Source organism: Aegilops tauschii, chromosome 7, assembly GCF_002575655.3.
Source record: "Aegilops tauschii subsp. strangulata cultivar AL8/78 chromosome 7, Aet v6.0, whole genome shotgun sequence".
Lineage (NCBI taxonomy): Eukaryota > Viridiplantae > Streptophyta > Magnoliopsida > Poales > Poaceae > Aegilops > Aegilops tauschii.
This window is the reverse complement of record NC_053041.3, coordinates 180,178,079-180,196,469: the sequence shown is the minus strand read 5'-3', so window position 1 is coordinate 180,196,469 and position 18,391 is coordinate 180,178,079. Positions and strand designations below refer to the sequence as shown.

General features: G+C 50.6%; 2 protein-coding genes across 2 annotated transcripts; one reads left to right on the top strand and one right to left on the bottom strand.

Annotated features, from left to right (window-relative positions):
• The first annotated feature begins 2,264 nt into the window (after positions 1 to 2,264).
• LOC109737078 (putative U-box domain-containing protein 42) lies at positions 2,265 to 9,228 on the top strand. Its single transcript, XM_020296302.4, has 4 exons — positions 2,265 to 2,645; positions 3,321 to 4,421; positions 4,602 to 4,911; positions 7,243 to 9,228. Exons 1-4 carry the CDS (start codon positions 2,640 to 2,642, stop codon positions 8,868 to 8,870), a joined length of 3,045 nt encoding a protein of 1,014 aa, XP_020151891.1. The 5' UTR covers positions 2,265 to 2,639; the 3' UTR covers positions 8,871 to 9,228.
• A 236-nt stretch (positions 9,229 to 9,464) lies between these two features.
• Positions 9,465 to 12,909, bottom strand: LOC109737069 (transcription factor bHLH62). The gene is made up of 8 exons (XM_020296294.4): positions 12,619 to 12,909; positions 11,710 to 12,355; positions 11,402 to 11,629; positions 11,249 to 11,314; positions 11,049 to 11,117; positions 10,884 to 10,955; positions 10,619 to 10,801; positions 9,465 to 10,140 (listed from the first exon to the last, which is right to left on the bottom strand). The coding sequence occupies exons 2-8, from the start codon at positions 12,322 to 12,324 to the stop codon at positions 10,051 to 10,053; spliced, it is 1,323 nt and encodes a 440-aa protein (XP_020151883.1). The 5' UTR covers positions 12,325 to 12,355; positions 12,619 to 12,909; the 3' UTR covers positions 9,465 to 10,050.
• Between the last annotated feature and the right edge of the window lie 5,482 nt (positions 12,910 to 18,391).

The following is an 18,391-nucleotide window of genomic DNA, read 5'->3' as shown; positions in this document are numbered from 1 at the left end:
GTACTAGCCACGTTAGCTGTTAGTACCATTAACTGAGTTTTTTCTGAAGGATGTTGTAATTTGTTACTGACTGTACCACTCGATCGTACGCGCCTCCACCCCTGAGCAGTACCGCTGGTACTACTCTGACAGCCATGATTGGTTCATGGCAAAAAAAAAGACAGCCATGATTGGTTATTTTGCTGCGGGGCATAACCATGCATGATTAGATTAGTGACCGTAGTGAATCAATGACGCATGATTCCAGCACGATGTAGTAGCAACTAAATAAGTCTCAGCAACTTCTTAACCCTGATAACTTACTTCTTCCACTCGCGACACAATGTACTACTGTACCTTTTCTTTCCCGGGGGAATGTCTACTGTACTTGGTAGCGCCCTCGCTGAACACCCGGGCGAAACGGTCCGATCACTGACCAGTCATGAAATTTGATCTAGACGACCGTCTCAAACGGACCTCAAACGTCCGGACTGACCGAAACCCTCATATCCAGCTCAAATATGGAGCGGGTATGAGGGCGTCCGGGCATGTCCGCCATGTAGGACTGACGATGGGGTCCTATGCGGAATTGCCCGGAAACCCGGCGGTCCGACGGACGCCTCCTCCGTCGCCGCGGTGTGAATGTCGCGTTGCGCCGCTCCGGCTCGACGCCGGAAACCAAATCCGGCTATTTAAGCCGGCCGGCGTCCCCCAACCCTAGTCCATCCACCTCCTCCCTCTCTACGCCACCACCCGAGCCCGTCCGCCTAATCTCCCATGCTCTCCTACATCGCCATGGGCCGGCGCAAGATCACGGCGTACGCTATGTTCACGCTGGAGCGCCGGAGGCAGATCACGGAGGAGATCCAGGCGAGGCGCGCCGCACGTGCCGCTGTCGAGCTACCTCTGGACTCGACGAAGCCGGAGGAGGAGGAGGGACAACCGCTACCGGAGCCGATGGAGGTGGCGGACTCGGAGGAGGACGAAGCGGAACAACCTGCTCTGGGGTTCAACATGGCAGAGGCGGAGTTCGCCGTCGCCCAAGCCGCGGAGATGCCAGAGCAGCAGGCCATCCTGGAGTCCATCTAGGATGAGGCCTATGTGGAGGCCAACCGGCAGTTCCTCCGGCAGGAGCAGACGACGTCCGACGCGGAGATAAAGGAGGAGGAGGCCGGAGGGAAGCAGCCGGAGCTGCAACTGCCCCCCATGTACCCAGAGCCGTGCACGGAGATAGTCGACATCTCCCATGAGGAGTAGGTAGATCATTTACGTGGTATGTAGGTTTTTGGTTTGCATGTTTTTGTATGGATTTGAGAATCTAATATGAGATGTCCGGATGTAGTTGTGCTAATTTGAGGAGTGTCCGGTCACTGCCCATGTCTGCGGACATTTAAGGGGTCATATTTGTCATACTCTAATCATACATGATTAGATTAGTGACCGTAGTGAATCAATGACGCATGATTCCAGCACGATCTAGTAGCAACTAAATAAATCTCAGCAACTTATTAACCCTAATAACTTACTTCTTCCACTCGCAACACAATGTACTACTGTACTTGCTAGCGCCCTCGCTGAACGCCTAACCATAACCATGCATATCTAGATCGGCCGGAAAACTAACTCGAATGCTTTTCTCCTCACAGACGATGGTTCTTACTTAGATTAGAGCACTCACTTAATGAGCTTCGCCACCACCGTTCAACCGATTCGGGGATCATCAATGCCGCTGCCATGCCATGCCTTCATGATGAGGCAAATGCAGCGGAGCGGAGAGCAGAAAAAGGAAGCGTATGATCCAAGAACTCATGAATCAGGGCGGTCGACAGCTCAAAAAACGCCGCCATAATGCTGTCTCTCGCCTGCACTTTCCCTCACGCTGCACCACCGAGCTCATCTGAAATATGGTGCTGTAATTGTCCAAAGAAAACATGCAAAGTTTCCAAGAAATTGTCCTGTTCATCACCGAAAGCGACCGCTGTTTATCCATTTGCAGGCCATCTTACCTGACCGAAACTTCAGTGCAATTAACGTTGCCAGGTCTGAAGTCGCCGTGGACAAAGAACGAGCGCAGTGCAGTCGACACGCCAGGTCTCCGCGGACAAAAAAAAATGAAGGTGGCATATGTGGTGGTGTGGTGTCCGTTGCAAGCCAAAGCATGCGGTCGCCGGGCGGCAGCACCTCCACCGCCAGCAAAGTCAAACGCCTTTGTACGCTTCCCACGGCGCACTCCCCACACAAAATTATAAAACAAGTGCGGCAGGGGCACTACCGGAAAATCCGTTAAAACATCGGGCCGCTTTACCGATCTCCAATCCAGGGAGCCAGGCCAGGGAGGAGGTTGCTTTAGACCTCACTTGACTGGGTCCCCGCGCGGCGCCATCTCCCATCATTTCATTCCGACCTCCCTCCCAATTTATTTTTGTTCCTCTCGATTCTTCTGCCGCGCTGAGCCGGGCGGTGCGGCGCTGTTGGTTCGTTCGTTCGAGGGCTGGACGGTGCGTGGGCGGCTGGCGGTGGGCAGCAAGCGGAGGAGGAGAGAGATAGAATGCTCCCGCGGCGCCGGTAGCCACCTTCTCCCGGGGTTCAGCACGGCGGGGGGCGGGCAGGAGGGCGGCCGAGGAAGCGGCGGCCCCGGTTCTTCGGGTCAGGGGGCTTGGATGCAGGTATGTGTGTTGCTGAGTCGCCTTCTCTTCTTCTGGCGACGAGCTGTTTGATTCAGTTCAGGGTGGCGTCAACTGTCAGGCACTAGCGTAGGTTTTCAAGAGAAAATCACAGTTCCTTCCTGTGTTGTTCTTGTTTATGTTCGTCTTGTGTGGGGATTACTAAGCCTTGTGGGAGGGAAAGGAATCATAGGGTTTTAGGCGGTGTGGATTTGGCATCGGGAGTGGGGAAATGAAGCCGCGGCCGTTCCATGTGCTCAAACGGGCAATTCAACTGTTATTTTGTTCTTCTTCCCCTTCAAGGAGTGCCCAAAAACCAGCGTGTTCCCCATTTCCAAGCACTTCACAGTACAATTCTTTAATTTGGCTGTTTATTTTCAGTAAAGCGAATTCCAATTCTTATTCGTTCATACTTACGGGAGATGCCACTTTCTTGAAACCATTTCGTCAACAATCGGGGATTGGGGGAAAGTGGCAGCCCCGTATCGTATCCTCCGATTGTTGTAGAATCAATTCCCCCGTCAACTTCAGATTGTTTTCATCTAATAAAGTCTGTCGGTTCATTCTTTATAGTTTGCTGGTGTGAACTCTCAACCATCATTTTCCATGACAACAGCTCGTCTGTCTGTGGAGTTGGATGCATTTGCTTGGGTGCCTGACGTGTACTTCTTTTTTCAGAGAAGCGGGGGACAAGCACGGAAGGCGGCACTCGCCGAGTCCATAGCGGCAATCTCTGAGGTCATGTCGACCATGGCCTCCGCCGATGTCGGCCAAGAGAAGTTCTTGGACGCAGGCAGCCGTCTTCAGCGCGAGCCGCCCGCCACATTGGAGGTGCAGAGGGTGCAGAATTCCCCTACCAACGTGATGCACATAGCCGAATATCTAGCTGCCAATGTCGACCTCGCCAAGGACCTTGTTGCTAGGTGCAGCGCCGTCGCGCAGCAGCTCATGGATGAAGACCTCCAGAGCATAACCGAGGACCTTGATAATGTGATAAAGAACATCGGCCATGAGCTCAGCAGGATACCTGCTTCAGCATTTGGTAGCAACAGGCGTGCCGATGGAGCAGTCGGCACGCACCTTCAGGTAACTGCAAACGGGCAGCATACTAGTGATCAGCGTTCCTGTGATGGCTATTCTGAGGGCGATATGACGATAGTTGTGGCAAATGATAGGCCCAAGAGAAGAGCACTGCACGACGGTGACATGCCAAGGTTGGTGGACTTCCTGCAGGGAATGTACCATGAGTCTCACGAGTTCGGTGGCCAGTCATTCAGTTCACTCCCTGAAGTCGCAGAGTATGTTGAGCCGCTGTATGATTCTTTCTTCTGCCCACTCACAAATAAGGTCATGGTTGATCCAGTGACTACCGAAAGCGGAGTAACATATGACAGGAGAACCATTGAGGAGTACTTTGACAGTTTAACGGATGATTCTGAACCTGTGATCTGCCCGGTTACGAAAATAGCAATGCAGAGCAAGACTCTGAGGACTAATGTTCCACTCAAGAGCACAATCGCGGAATGGGTTATGAGGAATGAAGCAACACGGATCAGAATCGCGCGTACTGCTCTCTCACTGGCAAGGACGGAGGCTATGATACTTGAAGCCATACATGAGCTGAAGCTGCTTGCCAGGACGAGGAGAAAGAACAGGGAGCAGATGCACAAGATTGGCATAACCAAGTTCCTTGCACGTCTGTTAGAGCACAAGGATGCACTGATACGCTGTGACTCACTGGAGCTCCTCTGCCTGCTGGTCGAAGATGAGCCAGGAAAGGTAAGGAAGTCTGAAATGTTCAGCTTTCGTGAAATCCCAGCTTGGCCATGTCAAAATTATTTTTCGAAATCACCATGTGAAACTTAATGAAATGCTGAAATTATTGGTAGAGTCCAGTTTCAATTTGTATTGGTCCTGCATCTTAGATTAACAACTCAAATGTTGCCTCGTGACGTGCAGGAAATCATTGCAAAAACCAGAGCTGTCTCGAGGACAATAAAGCTGCTTTCTAGTAGTAGTTCGGATGAAAGACATGCAGCTATCTGTTTCTTGCTAGAGCTTTCAAAATCAGAGTTACTGTTAGAAAACATCGGGTCAACTGCTGGAAGCATATTAATTCTGATCACGATGAAATTCAACAACTCCGATGATCCGATTACTTCAGAGAAGGCCGGAGAGGTCCTCCAGAACCTGGAGAAATGCCCAAAGAATATCAAGTACATGGCTGAAAGTGGCTACTTGGACCCTCTCCAAAGGCATCTCGTTGAAGGTAATATATTTTTCCTGTGCAGAAACATACCTGACTTCCTCCATTTTTTAAAATTTCCACATAAAACAAAGAAAATAGTTTTTTTTCTTGATAAAAAAAATCCAAATTCAGAACTGTTGGTGAGTAACTGAAAACATTTGCCTTGCAGTAATAAGAAAAGCTCCCATTTTGTCCTAACAATTTCTAAAATAGAATTACTACAGTGGGAGTTAGAGCATCTGCAGCCGCGCCCCCAGGGAGGCCTCCCCAGGCGATTTTTTCGCGCCGGCGCCGAAAAAACGGCCCAGTCGCGCCCCCAGGAGTCCGATTTTCGCCGGCCTGGGCCGAAAATCAGCGCCGGCGGACCCAGGCCGAACCCGGCGCGCTGGGGGGCGCCCGGGGGCCCCGGGGCAAGCGGTTTTGGCGCGAAAAAGCCGCGGGCCAGCCGCGTCAGCAACACCGCGCCTCGTCATCCCCCAACGCCTCGGTTTCCCGCGGGGAATCAATGGCAAGGCTGCCGCCGGTCAGCCTTGCCATTGATTCCTCACGGGCGGCGCGTCACGGGACGGCGCGCCAACGCCTCCCCTCCCTCGCACGCGTACACACGGGCGCGGCGCGGCTATATAAGCCGGTGGCCTCGCTCGCCTATGGCCACACCAGCCCCGCCCTCGCCGCCGAGCTCTACCTCTCCCGAGCGCCGCCGCCGAGCCCTCCCTCTCCCTCTCCCTCTCCCGTGAGCCACCGCCCAGCCCCTCCCTCTCCCTCCCCCTCTCCTCCCGATGGCCGAGCGTTTCCCCGGAGACGAGGCAGCGGCCAACGGCTTCGGCCGCCGCACGCTCCGCGAACAGGAGTCGTGGCTCCTGTTCCAGGCGAACATCCCGGCGCCGCCGGACATGCGCGCCGGGCCGACGGGGTGGAGGCTCAGCAACGGGGGAGTGCCCATTCCCCCGTTACCCGACGCCGTGGCGAAACCCTCCTACTTCGCCGACGAGGTCGAGGTCGTGCGCGCCTCCCTCACCGACGCCCAGCTCGCCCCCCCCCCCCCCAGTACGCCGCCGACAATCACGCGGCTTGGGCGGCATACTTCGAGCGTCGCCAGCAACAGCGGCTAGCGTCCACCAAAGGCGCGCCAGTGGTCGGCGGCCTGAAGAACAGCGAGGGGCGCCACCTGTGGTGGGGCGTCCCCGGCCGCACACTCGAGGAAGTGCTGACGCACCTCGAGGGCGGCAACAACCCTCCGTTGGAGTACCCCCCGGCGAGGGCGGCCGCCCCGGCGCACTGCCGACGCGACGGGGCATGGGCGCCAAGGAGGTTCGGCTCCTCCTCTTCTTCCTCCTCGCGTTCTTCCTCGCACTCCTCCGGCACTCCGACGCTGCTCGGTGTCAAGGCCGAGCCCGCGGCGGAGACGCCGCTCGGCCGGCGCACTCGCAGCGCCGGCATCGTCATCAACGAGGGCGGCCGGCGCGCCTCCTCGTCGGCTCCTCCTTCGCCCTTCCTCAAGCCAAAGACGGAGCCGGGGCTCGCGCCGGTCAAGGCGGAGCCGGGTCTCCCCGCCGTGAAGACGGAGCACGGCGAGGTCGAGCTCGACGACGACGCGGCCCTTGAATGGGCACGCCAGGACTCCCTGAAGATGGCGAGGGAGCGCCAGTGCGCCGCCCTGCGGCGCTTCGCGGAGCGCCGCCGGGGCCGCGACGAAGGAGGAGTCGTCGTCATCGACGACAGCGACGACGACGACGCGCCGCCGCCGCCACCAGTCCGCCATTGCGACGCCGGGTCCAGCAGGGGCGCCCGTGTCAAGGAGGAGAAGGCCGACGATGACGACGGCGGTGAGGATGGCGGCGACGACGGCGACTACTCGGCGTTCAACCAGTTTCTTTTTTAGATTAGTTTATATATTTGCTATGTAATGAAAATCCGCGAACTTTGTCGAAATATATGCCCAAATTGGCCGAAATTTGTCGTGTTTAGCCGAACTTTGCCGAAATTTGCTATATACTTTTATTTTTTCAACGCGCCTGGGGGCGGCCCTGGGGCCGGCGGCTGGGGACCAACTCGCCCCCAGGCAGATTTTTTGCGCCGGCTCACCCCCAGGCGGCGATTTTAGGCGCCCCCTGGGGGGCCAACGGCTGGAGATGCTCTTACTACTCATGTTTCAACAATTTAACAATGCGGTAGTACAAATTTGTTTTGCAACAAGTGAGCTAAATCGTAAGCTCAAATTAGAACTCGTGCACTGGTGACTGATTTGAGGGGTTTCCTAAAATACGATTGAAAAAACTCTTTCATTGTACTTGCAAGTTCACAACCGCTCGTTCCAAACATCACTAGCTAACATGAATATGCACGAAACAGGGTCGGAAGATGTGCAGATGGAGATGGTGGGTTATCTCGGCGAGCTAGTCCAGAAGCAGGAGATGACCATCAACATTGCCGGGAGCGCATCGGAGATACTTATCAAGATGGTGCATAGCGGCAATGCTAGTATCTGCAAGGCAGCGCTTGATGTCCTGGTCCAAATATCTTCTCACCAGCCCAACGGCAAGACACTAGTGGATGCAGGTGCTGTTCCAGTCATGGTTGAGGCACTCTTCATCCGAAAGATCGATGATGAGCCCATGGGATCCAAGACTGAGGCTGCAGCAGTACTTGCCAACATCGTCAAATCTGGCATGAACCCGGAGGCCATCGTTGTCAACAAGGAAGGTCATGTTATCACCTCGAAGTACTCAGTGTACAACTTTGCACACATGCTCAGGTGCTCCATGCCCGACGATCTCAACCTCAACATTTTGCGCGTGCTGCTCGCTCTCACTGCGCTGCCCAAGCCGCTCGCCACGGTGGTCTCGGTCATGAAGGAGCAAGACAGCAGCCAGACCGTGATCGATTTCATGGGTTCACCTAGTGAGGCGCTTGGCGTTGCTGCGACAAAGCTGCTCACTGCATTGTCCCCACAGATGGGGCACACCATTGCCGAGAAGCTGTGCAAGGTGCCTGGGCAGCTGAGCAGGCTGATCAGGAGCATCAGCCAGTTGGGGCGGATCACAGAGCGGCACGCCGTATCTGCGACGCTCCTGTCAAAGCTGCCCTATCAGCATCTGACACTCAACCTCGCGCTGCTGCACCAGAACGCAGTGCCGACCATGCTGGCCAAGATAGAGGAGATGCAGCGTGGCGGGATGCGGGCGAGCCGCCATGCGAAGCCATACTTGGAGGGCCTCGTTGGCTCTCTCGTCCGGCTAACGACGACGCTGCATGATCAGGATGTGCTCCAGGCAGCCATGGACCATAACTTCACCTCGGTGCTCACCGACCTGCTCGTCCGGTCGTCAGGCAGTGATGAGGTGCAGCGGCTCGCAGCGGTCGGCCTCGAGAACCTCAGCCAGCAGTCAGCAAACCGCTCGAAGCCGCCGTCCGAGGAACAGCAGCCCAAGAAGAACATTCTCCGGCGCCTGCGAACCGGCCGGGTGCACGACAACCGGAAACCGCCTGCGCACAGCCGTCTCTGCCCCGTGCACCGCGGCGTGTGCTCTCCCGCCGCCACGTTCTGCCTGGTGGAGGGCGGCACGGTCGAGTGCCTCCTCGGCGTCCTGGAGAGCAACGAGAACAGCCACGTGGTCGAGGCCGCGCTGGGCGCGCTCTGCACGCTCATGGACGAAGGCGTGGACGTGGTGGGCGGCGTGGCCGTGCTCACCGAGCACGACACGCCGCGGCACGTGCTGCGGCTGGTGCGGCAGCACCGCAACGACGAGCAGGGCAGCGGCGCGGTGCTGCGGCGGTGCTTCTGGGCCCTGGAGTGCTTCCTCGAGAACGGCGGCGACCGGTGCGTCAGGGAGGTGACCTCAGACCGCGCCCTGCCGAGCGCGCTGGTGGGCGCCTTCCACAAGGGCGACACCGCCACCAAGCAGGTCGCCGAGAGCGTGCTCCGGAGCCTGCACCGGATGCCGGACTACTCGGCCACCTACATGTCCGTCGAGCTGTAGCAAACATCCCTTTGCCGTCTTGGCTTTATACCATCCATCGGCTGGTGCATTGTTTGGTGTAACTAGATCACAGAAAGAAAAATGAGGTAAAACGGAATTGAGGTAAAACGGAATTCTGCAGATGCAATGTAACTAAAGTCATATTAGGCATGATATGTACAGTTTTTCATTCTTGTTTGTCTTCTTAGGGTGTAATTAAGTTAGGCTTTGATGATATTCGTTAACATAAGATTGCCTTGGTTGGTTTGGGTTTTTCCTCAGAAAAGACGTACTGCAAAATTGTATGTATCCAGAGCAAAATTGTATGTTGTTGCAGAACTCATTTGAGATTGAGTTTAAGATATTGTGCTCACTTAAACTGGCTTCAGAACTATGTAGTTCAACATGCTAAATTATGTAGTTCTACTCGACTGACTATGCTCATGATCTTCCCTAGAGCAAATTCATCAAAACGAGAATCGCAGTTTCTTGAATGCTTTCATCGACTATTCAAGTCCAGATGAGGCGATCATGATGAAAATGGCACAGATGCCTACAGTTTTTTTGGAATTCTGGAAGAGCAGATGTCTTCACTGTTTCTTCCACACATAATCACGCGCTGAAAATAGGCCCTTTCTCAGGCCTCATTTATTCTCAAGAAATCCAAAACCAGTACACAGTTCTATATGGTTGCATGCGCAACCATAGAAGTACAACAAAGAATCTTCTTTCACTCTCACAATACTAGCAACTAACAAATCGAAGGCTGTTATATTATACCGTGGAGTGTGAATCTTGCGGAAAGAGAGCATTTTACAATATTATTGGTCTGAGCTAGATGGTACCCAGATACGGCCACATTCTGGCGAAACGGAACTCACCATCATGATGCAAAGATTGTTGAATCACCAATAGTTATACACGTAAATTTTCAGAGAATGTAATGCTTGGAATCTCCATGTGGACGTGCCGACGGTCGGATCTCCAGCTTCCTTCAATAGCAGATGGCACATCTGAGGAAAGGGCCTCTATAGGATACCAAGTGCTGATTCCAGTCTTGGGAAATCAACAATTAAGCAATTTGGACGGCTATACTTCAGTGCTCAAATGTGAGCTGGTACAACCGCATCAACAAGCTCACATGTGGCTTCGAAATCTCATGGCCCATTATGGTCTCTTGCTTCAGTAGCAGAATTATTACTCAAGGTTTACCATTTGATTCTTGGTCGTTAAAAAGGGTAAAAGGCATCCCAATCACGTTGTGGAACTCTCCATCAAAATTATTGGACACCTGTGCAATATGCTCAAGTCATAAGAGGATGAATCTGATCAAAATGAACAAAAAGACTAGTATGAACCAGTAATTCTGGAGCTACCACATAAATACAGAACTGCACTAGGCCTAAAGGAAACCTAGAAGGTACTCTCTTTTCAATAGAAGTTGTAATGAACTACTCCCTCTGTTCCCAAATGTAAGTCTTTTAAGAGATTCCAACAAGTGACTACATACGGAGCAAAATGAGTGAATCTACACTCTAATATATGTCTACATACATCCGTATGTTGTAGTCCATTTGAAATGTCTAAAAAGACTTATATTTAGGAATGGAGGGAGTAGTAATGCATGTACTACCACACAATACATCACTGTGGTAGGTCTATTGGAAATCTACCAGGTACTGCCCTTTCCTATTGATGTCCATCAATATAGCATTTGTTTTAAAGGGCTTAAAATGAGAAACATAGACACAATAAGTGATGGGACAAACCTGATGTGTGGCCTCTTTGAATGTACATCCTACCGGAGCATTTGTTACCCTTCCAAATGCATCGGCGGGATTTACAATGCTGTGCAACGCAGCTTGAGAATGTTTTGGTGGATGCAAAAATTGATGGCCAATGTCTGGTAAGAAGCCAAAGGTAGACGATGCAGTTCCTTGAGACTGAAATAACTGTATGTATGGAATTTATATCAGCACAAGGAAAACAAATGAAATTTAATTAACAATAAATATCTGGCAGGGGGTTACATACATCCTTAGATAGAATGCGCTCTATGTTGAAGTCTAGTGCTGGGTTGACAGCTGAAAGTTTCATCGACAAAAACTGCCCAATATGCACATACAGGGTCGATTAAGTTCACATTACAGCAAAGCGCAAAAGCTGCAAACAATGTTACAAGTTTTGCAGACATCATACCTCAACTTGCCGCTGTAATGATTGAACATAATTGATTATCTCATCCAGCATAACGGCTTTACCAATGACCTGGTATACAATTTTGCTTGTGAAAATAGCGATTGGCAATAATGTGAATTGTGGAGATAATATACAGCTAAGAAGTGCTGACTTCCTCATTTAGCATGCAAATAATGTGGAGATAGTTAAGAAGTGCTTACTTTGCTACAACCAGGAACAAGGTCCTGAAGAAATTTCATCCTTTCACTAATCTTTTCCCTCCGAACCTGTATTGTAAACAAATAACACTGAAGCTAAATAGCTAGAAATACCATTCGATAAAAGTAGTTCAGGGAAGATAACTCGGGACTTACCCTTTCTGCAAGACTATGGCTGTTTGTAGCCTGGCCACTTCGAGCTCTTATATGAATGTAATCTTCCTTTGGCGCATCAGATTTATCCTCAGTTTGCTTCCCGTTGGACTTTCTGGATGTCCCAATAGGCCTCTTTGGTTCATCTTTGTCATCATCATCTTTCTCCTGCTTTGCAGCGAGAGTTGCCAATTGCTGGCTTCCTTCTTGTACATGCTTCACCCCACGATCCTTCATGAGAAAAACGAATTCTAAGTTCCATCGAAATCGACACAAATTCAGCTATATAACAGGGAGGATTAAACAAGTACCTGGCTTGGTCTTTTCCTCTTCTTGGGACAAGACACACTAGGCCCTTCATCCTGACCAGCGCCACCACTGCACTCCGGCTTGCTTAAATCCTTGCTAGAGGCATCAACACCATGTGAACTCTCGGTATCTCCTTGCTGCCTATCACCGGTCAATAATGCATCCTTGCAACCTTCGTCCACATTCATCTCCCTAGACGTCTCAATATCGTTCTGGAAACTACCCATAGGAGGGTTCCTGGAAAAAGGGTGATCCATCATGGCTCCAAGACTGTTTGCACTTAAGCCAGGAAACCCTGTTCCACAATCCATGAACCCCGACGGGGCGCCGGGATATGCGGGCGTCGCTGCTGACAGCATCCCCAAGAACGAGGAGAACTGGTGTCCATTAAGCATAGCGTTCGTGTTGGTCTCCCCCAACCCGAAGTTCTGGCCAGGTGGGTTCCATAAGCCAGGAGGGAACGGGTTCCCCATGGCGGCCAGCGCACTGCTGGAAGAATCCATCTGAGGTTCCGGAGAGAGCGAGAACCCCGGCCCGTGGAAGCTCGGCTGCTGGCTGTGCCCGCTGGGCTGGTTCTTCTCCTCCAAATCATTAGCGTTCTTCTCATTCGTCTCCATTTCGCCTCTGTCGCTCCTTGAAGACCGAAATCTGCGATGCCAACAAAAGCTAGTATGAGATGCGGCGCTGCTTCAGAACTCAAACCCTCGATGCCACAAATCCAGCAGCCGCACAGGGATGCATCGTTTCAAAGGGAATCCAGTGAGCCGAATAAATCCAATCTCGGGTAATATACAAACAAATGCAGTACAGTGAAAGCAACGAGAGTGCAAGGTCTGGATCTAGATGGTGCGCCGAAAATGTCTAGAGGTCCATGGGGTCTAGCTAATCACTGGACGGCAAAATGCGCATACCTCAGAGGCCAATGGCCGAAGCGGCAGGGACGCCGCGAAGTAGAACGGGGACGGCGGCGGCGGCGGCGGCGGCGGCCCGCGCGGAGGGGTTGGGGTCGGGCTGTGAGGCGTCGGCGTCGAGCGACGGCACGGCAGCAGCTGTAGGGCACGGAGACGGAGGCTCCACGGGGACACTTGACTGGAGTGGTACTACTTCAGAGGCGCATCGGGTGGGATGGGGACGGGGATGGGGATTGGGATTGGGGTTGGGGTAGGTGCTCGGGAGACGAAGAGGAAAGGAACGTACGGGAGGGGACGTTTGGAGAGAGGAGGTGGATCTTGACCATGGATGGAGAACACGTATACTACTATAATTTACTATTTGATTAGTAAGAAATCATGATCTTTTTGCATGTAAATAAATACGAGTAGACAGCATGGAGAGTGCAGAGATCTCACGCTCTCGGGCCCAGAAGGCCACAACAGTGTTGCTCCCGTGATAAAAGGGCTAGCATAAACAAAACAAAAAAACGGTTTTCTATATCTCGGAAGATCGTGAACATTTGTACATGTTTGTGATGTTTATTTTGGTGCAAAATGTAATAAGTATACCCAAATGCTGGAAACATGCAGCTCCACTTTTTTCCATCTCGAGTTTTCGACCACACGCTCCTTCTGGCCGCATGATCTTGTCCCGGTCCCTCCTTGAACGCCATGTGCCACCTGATCGAGTGTGTTGTGAGTCCAGCGAACGGTCTCGAGAGTGAACATCTCAATCCAAGGCGGATGGGCCCACCGATCAGTCTCTAGCAACGTGCGAGGGGTGATTTTGTAGCAAATCGTCATGGGGTGGTGGATGGGTGTTCAGTTTCGAAATCCGCGTTCCTCTCTCCCCCATTTTCTATGGCGAAACCGAAGGGGCGAAGGAGGCGGAGACAACAATCCCACCAGATCTTCTGCTCCTCACCAGCGCAAGTACGCCGCAGTCATCCCATCCCTTCTAATTTCTCTTCCTCCCATTTTCCTCACACCATCTCCATGGGTTTGAGCTTGGGGGCATTTTTCGAAGCAACGACGCGAGATGAGGGTGGTGCACTTGTACCAAGGGGGTTCGTGGCGGCACCCGCGCAGTTTGCTTTTCAGCGGCGAGACACCCTTGCAGCATGCAACGGTGGTTGGCGATTCGGGTGGTGGTTTGGGCGCGAGGGGGGGGGGGGTAGGGGAGGAGGTGAGGTCGTGGAAACACGGGCGTGCTAATGTGTTTGAGGGATATGGCGACGCGGGAGTCATGTGAGGCGAGGGGATGGTAGCTTGAAATTGATTTTCTCACGCACATTTCAGCCAGATGGGGGTGTGCGTGACTATATGAAAGTTGCACACACACACACGGTTGTTGAGTTAGCCCGCAATGTAGCCAAGTTGTGTGTGTGTGCGCGCACACACACACACGCATGTTGAGTTCGTTGTCGAAGTTGGACATCCACAGCTAGGTTCATGGAATCTCGTCTCGTTCTGCGAGTAGTACTAGTGGAAGTTGCATGATAGCCATACTAAGTTGTATGTGTAGCCACTCTAAGTTGGCACGAAGTTTCCGCACAAGTTTTACAATTTTCTTTTGGACTAGTAGTAGGGGTTTGCAGAATCGATAAGCATCTATAGAGGGGGTGAATAGACTATAAACACAATAAGGGATTGTTTTCCCAAATTTAATTATCTGGATTGTTTTATGCTTTTCTTAGAGTAGTAATGATGAACACCATACACTTCCAAGTTTAGAGTATAGGCAACAAAAAGTAAAGGCATGCAAGTGCAAAGTAAAGGAGGTGGAGTTGAGAGAATCACAAACACAATTGGCTCGGTGAAGATTTTCCAGTGGTTCAGATAGTCGACGCTATCTTACGTCCATGTTGATGGAGCCTTCGATCCATGAAAGATCTAAAAATCACAGGGATCCTGGTTGTGAAATTCCATGAAGGACTCACCCATGAAGGAGCAACCACCACACCTATTCAATCATGATGTACGCCCATGAAAAACATACCTCACTAGGGTAGATCTCCATGAAGTAGACGATCTTCAAGCCCTTACAAACTTCTTGGGTTCTTCACAAACTCTGAAGACTTCCAAGAAACACCTAGCCAATATAGAAGGCGCACACCCTCCAAAGGTAAAAAAGATGGAGGTTGCTTGATGATGAACTCCTTACTCTTGTGCTTCAAAACATAATCTCCTCGGCACTCAAACTCTCTCAAGATTTGTTTTTGGATTTGGATAAGTAGGAGTGGAAAGCAAGAGGGGATTAGATCACAAATGGTTTGGTTGGATGGTTGGTTCCACCCTTTGAAACTAGCATAAGGAGGATGAGTTCTCTCTTAGAAAATATGATGGGAGTGGAGTTTGATTCGAGAGACATATGTGGGATAGCTGGGAGGTATATATATGCTAGACCAAAAATGTGGCTTTTACCAACTTTATTGGACATCTCGGAGACTCCACTGGAACGATGGCTCTGATGTGAACAAGGCTAGCAAATTTCAGAAGCATCAGTTAGCCCGTATGGAATCGATCGGTGGCTCCAAGCTGAACACTTCGACAGTGGCACACTCTCTTAAGATCATATCTATCTTTGCAAGCAAAAAGGTCTTTAGCAGTTTCTTCATCCATAACATAACCCTCAGGCACATCAGGAAATTCATATCTAGGGGGAGAATCTTCATCATCACTTTCATCAATATTATCAGTTTCAATAATTTCATTCTCTCTAACCCTAGCAAGTTGTTCATCAAGAAATTCACCTAATGGCACAGTTTTAACAAGCATAGAAGTAGTTTCATCATAAGTATCATGCAAAGCAGAAGTGGCATCATTAATAACATGCGACATATCAGAATCAATAGCAGGAGTAGGTGTCGCAAGTTTACTCAAAACAGAAGGTGAATCAAGTGCAGAGCTAGATGGCAGTTCCTTACCTCCCCTCGTAGTTGAGGGATAAATCTTGGTTCTTTCATCTTTCAAGTTTCTCATAGTGATCAACAGATATAAATCCCAAGTGACTCAAAGAATAGAGCTATGCTCCGCGTCAACGGCGCCAGAAAATAGTCTTGATAACCCACAAGTATAGGGGGATCGCAACAGTTTTCAAGGGTAGAGTATTCAACCCAAATTTATTGATTCGACACAAGGGGAGCCAAAGAATATTCTCAAGTATTAGTAGTTGAGTTGTCAATTCAACCACACCTAAAAGACTTAATATCTACAACAAAGTGTTTAGTAGAAAAGTAGTATGGAAGTAACGGTAACGGTGGCAAAAGTAACAGTAGCAGTTTTTGTAGTAAGCGTAACAGTGGCAATGGAGAAGTAACTAAGCAAAGATCAATATGTGAAAAGCTCGTAGGCAATGGATCAGTGATGGATAATTATGTCGGATGCGATTCCTCGTGCAATAGTTATAACATAGGGTGACAAAGAACTAGCTCCAGTTCATCAATGTAATGTAGGCATGTATTCCAATTATAGTCATACGTGCTTATGGAAAAGAACTTGCATGACAGCTTTTGTCCTACTCTCCCGTGGTAGCGGGGTCCTATTGGAAACTAAGGGATATTAAGGCCTCCTTTTAATAGAGTACCGGACCAAAGCATTAACACTTAGTGAATACATGAACTCCTCAAACTACGTTCATCACCGGGAGTGGTCCCGATTATTGTCACTTCGGGGTTACGGATCATAACACATAGTAGGTGACTATTGACTTGCAAGATAGGATCAAGAACTCACATATATTCATGAAAACATAATAGGTTCAGATCTGAAGTCATGGCACTCGGGCCCTAGTGACAAGCATCACTACAAAAAAAGGCACTTCCATGATGATACGTGTTTGTCACAGTAGGTCACGTTTTCTGTCATGCATGTACATCCATGACAAATTTATGACAGAATCAAGATAGTCATACCTGTGCTATCGTAGAAGTGTTCCATGACATTACCAAAATTATCATCACGGAAGTGTCCACTTCCATGACGATAAATCGCGCGTCATGGAAGTGCTTTCGTCAAGGGTGACCGACACGTGGCATCCACCGTAACGGGTCACCGTTAAGCTATTGGGTCCGGTTTTGGATCCGATAACCCGCTAACAGCCCGGACCAATGAGGATTTTCCACATGTAAAATTCTCATTGGCCGGAGGAAACACGTGTTGGCTCACCGTTGGGACAGATGTCATCCATTCATTGGACAGGAGGCGCCTATGATACGTCGACACGTGGCACGGCCCAATAGAGGCCCATTCCGGTGAAAAGGTCGGCCGGTTTGACTTGGTCAAAAGGTAACGGGCCGGCCCACGGAAAGCCTGTTCCTATATAGCCCATTTACGGCCCGCTAACTCATGGCCCGTTACGGCCAATCGGAATTAAGCCCAGTAGCTTCATCTGGGCCGTCCAATATGATTCCAGCCCATGGTAACTTCCGGCCCATGTATGGCCCATGATGTCTTTTGGCCCATACGAGGCCATTTGTAACTCTTGGCCCATTAACGGCCCGTGGTGAATCTGGCCCGCAATGAACAGTGTACCCCTTTATACCCATTAATGGCCCATTATTCATTTGGGCCGTTTCCAACCCGTGTTATCTTTCGGCCTTCTCAGGGCCCATTTATTCTTGGGCTCATTTCCACCATTTAGTTACTTACGGCCCGTTATTGGCCTTTTCTGCTTGTGGGCCAAATTCAGCCCGCGGTTACAATCGGCCCGTTTGCAGCCCATTAATCCGTTGGGCCATTTTCATAGCGTCGTCCAATACGGCCGATTAACGATGGCCCGTTATTGTCGGCCCATGAACGGACGATTAAAAATCTAGCCCGTTTACGGCCCATAATGCGGTCTATTATTGGCCTATGTTTGGCCTATCGATCATACGGCACGTAGAAGGCCCATTGATGCTACGGCCCGTAGAAGGCCCATTGTTTCTACGGCCCGTAGAAGGCCCATTATTTCTACGGCCCGTAGGAGGCCCATGGTAACTACAGTAAATATGTAGCCCATGGTTATTGTGGCCTAGTTTTAAAAAATAGTTATTGCGGCCACTAGCAAACTGCGAAAAAAGAACCGCACTGACTACAAGCAAACAAATAAACAAGACAACAAGGAACTAAATAAGCAAGCAACTTACGCTAGGCTATCACGACTATTACACATATTACATCCACTGGGCATCAAAGTTCGCTACCCGTGCAGATATAGGGAACAAAGTAGTATATCACATACACTGGTCGTCAAAGTTGGCGACCTGTGCAAATAAACACCGCAGCAAAACAAGTCCAGAACTGAAACCACTTCAGAAGAGCTCAATAAACAATATCCTGGGTACCCGTAATGCTGGCAAGATGCTTAGCAAGCTTATTAACTTTCTCTTGTTTGGTGCTTAAATCCTCCAGCGCTTGCTGTTGCACAAGAAAGTATGCATCTGAATTTTGCAGGGACTTCCTCAGTCCTTCGGCTTCTAGCCGTAGCACAGCTGACTGATGCCTTTCAACTTGTAGCTGAGACTGAAGAAGCCGAAGTGATCCAGGCAGCGAGGTCGAAGAGCTTGTGCCAGTGGTACTGGCCAGTAACTCGAACACTACATCGACGCAGGACTGTGGGGTTTTCTCACTGTCTACAAGGTCGTTTTTATCACCTTTCTTGGAGACCAACAGGGTTGTCTCACTATCTTGAACCTTATCTGCATTACTTTCTCTACCATTGCATAGTGCGGTGCTCTTCTCCAATATTATGTTCGCATACTACAAGAGA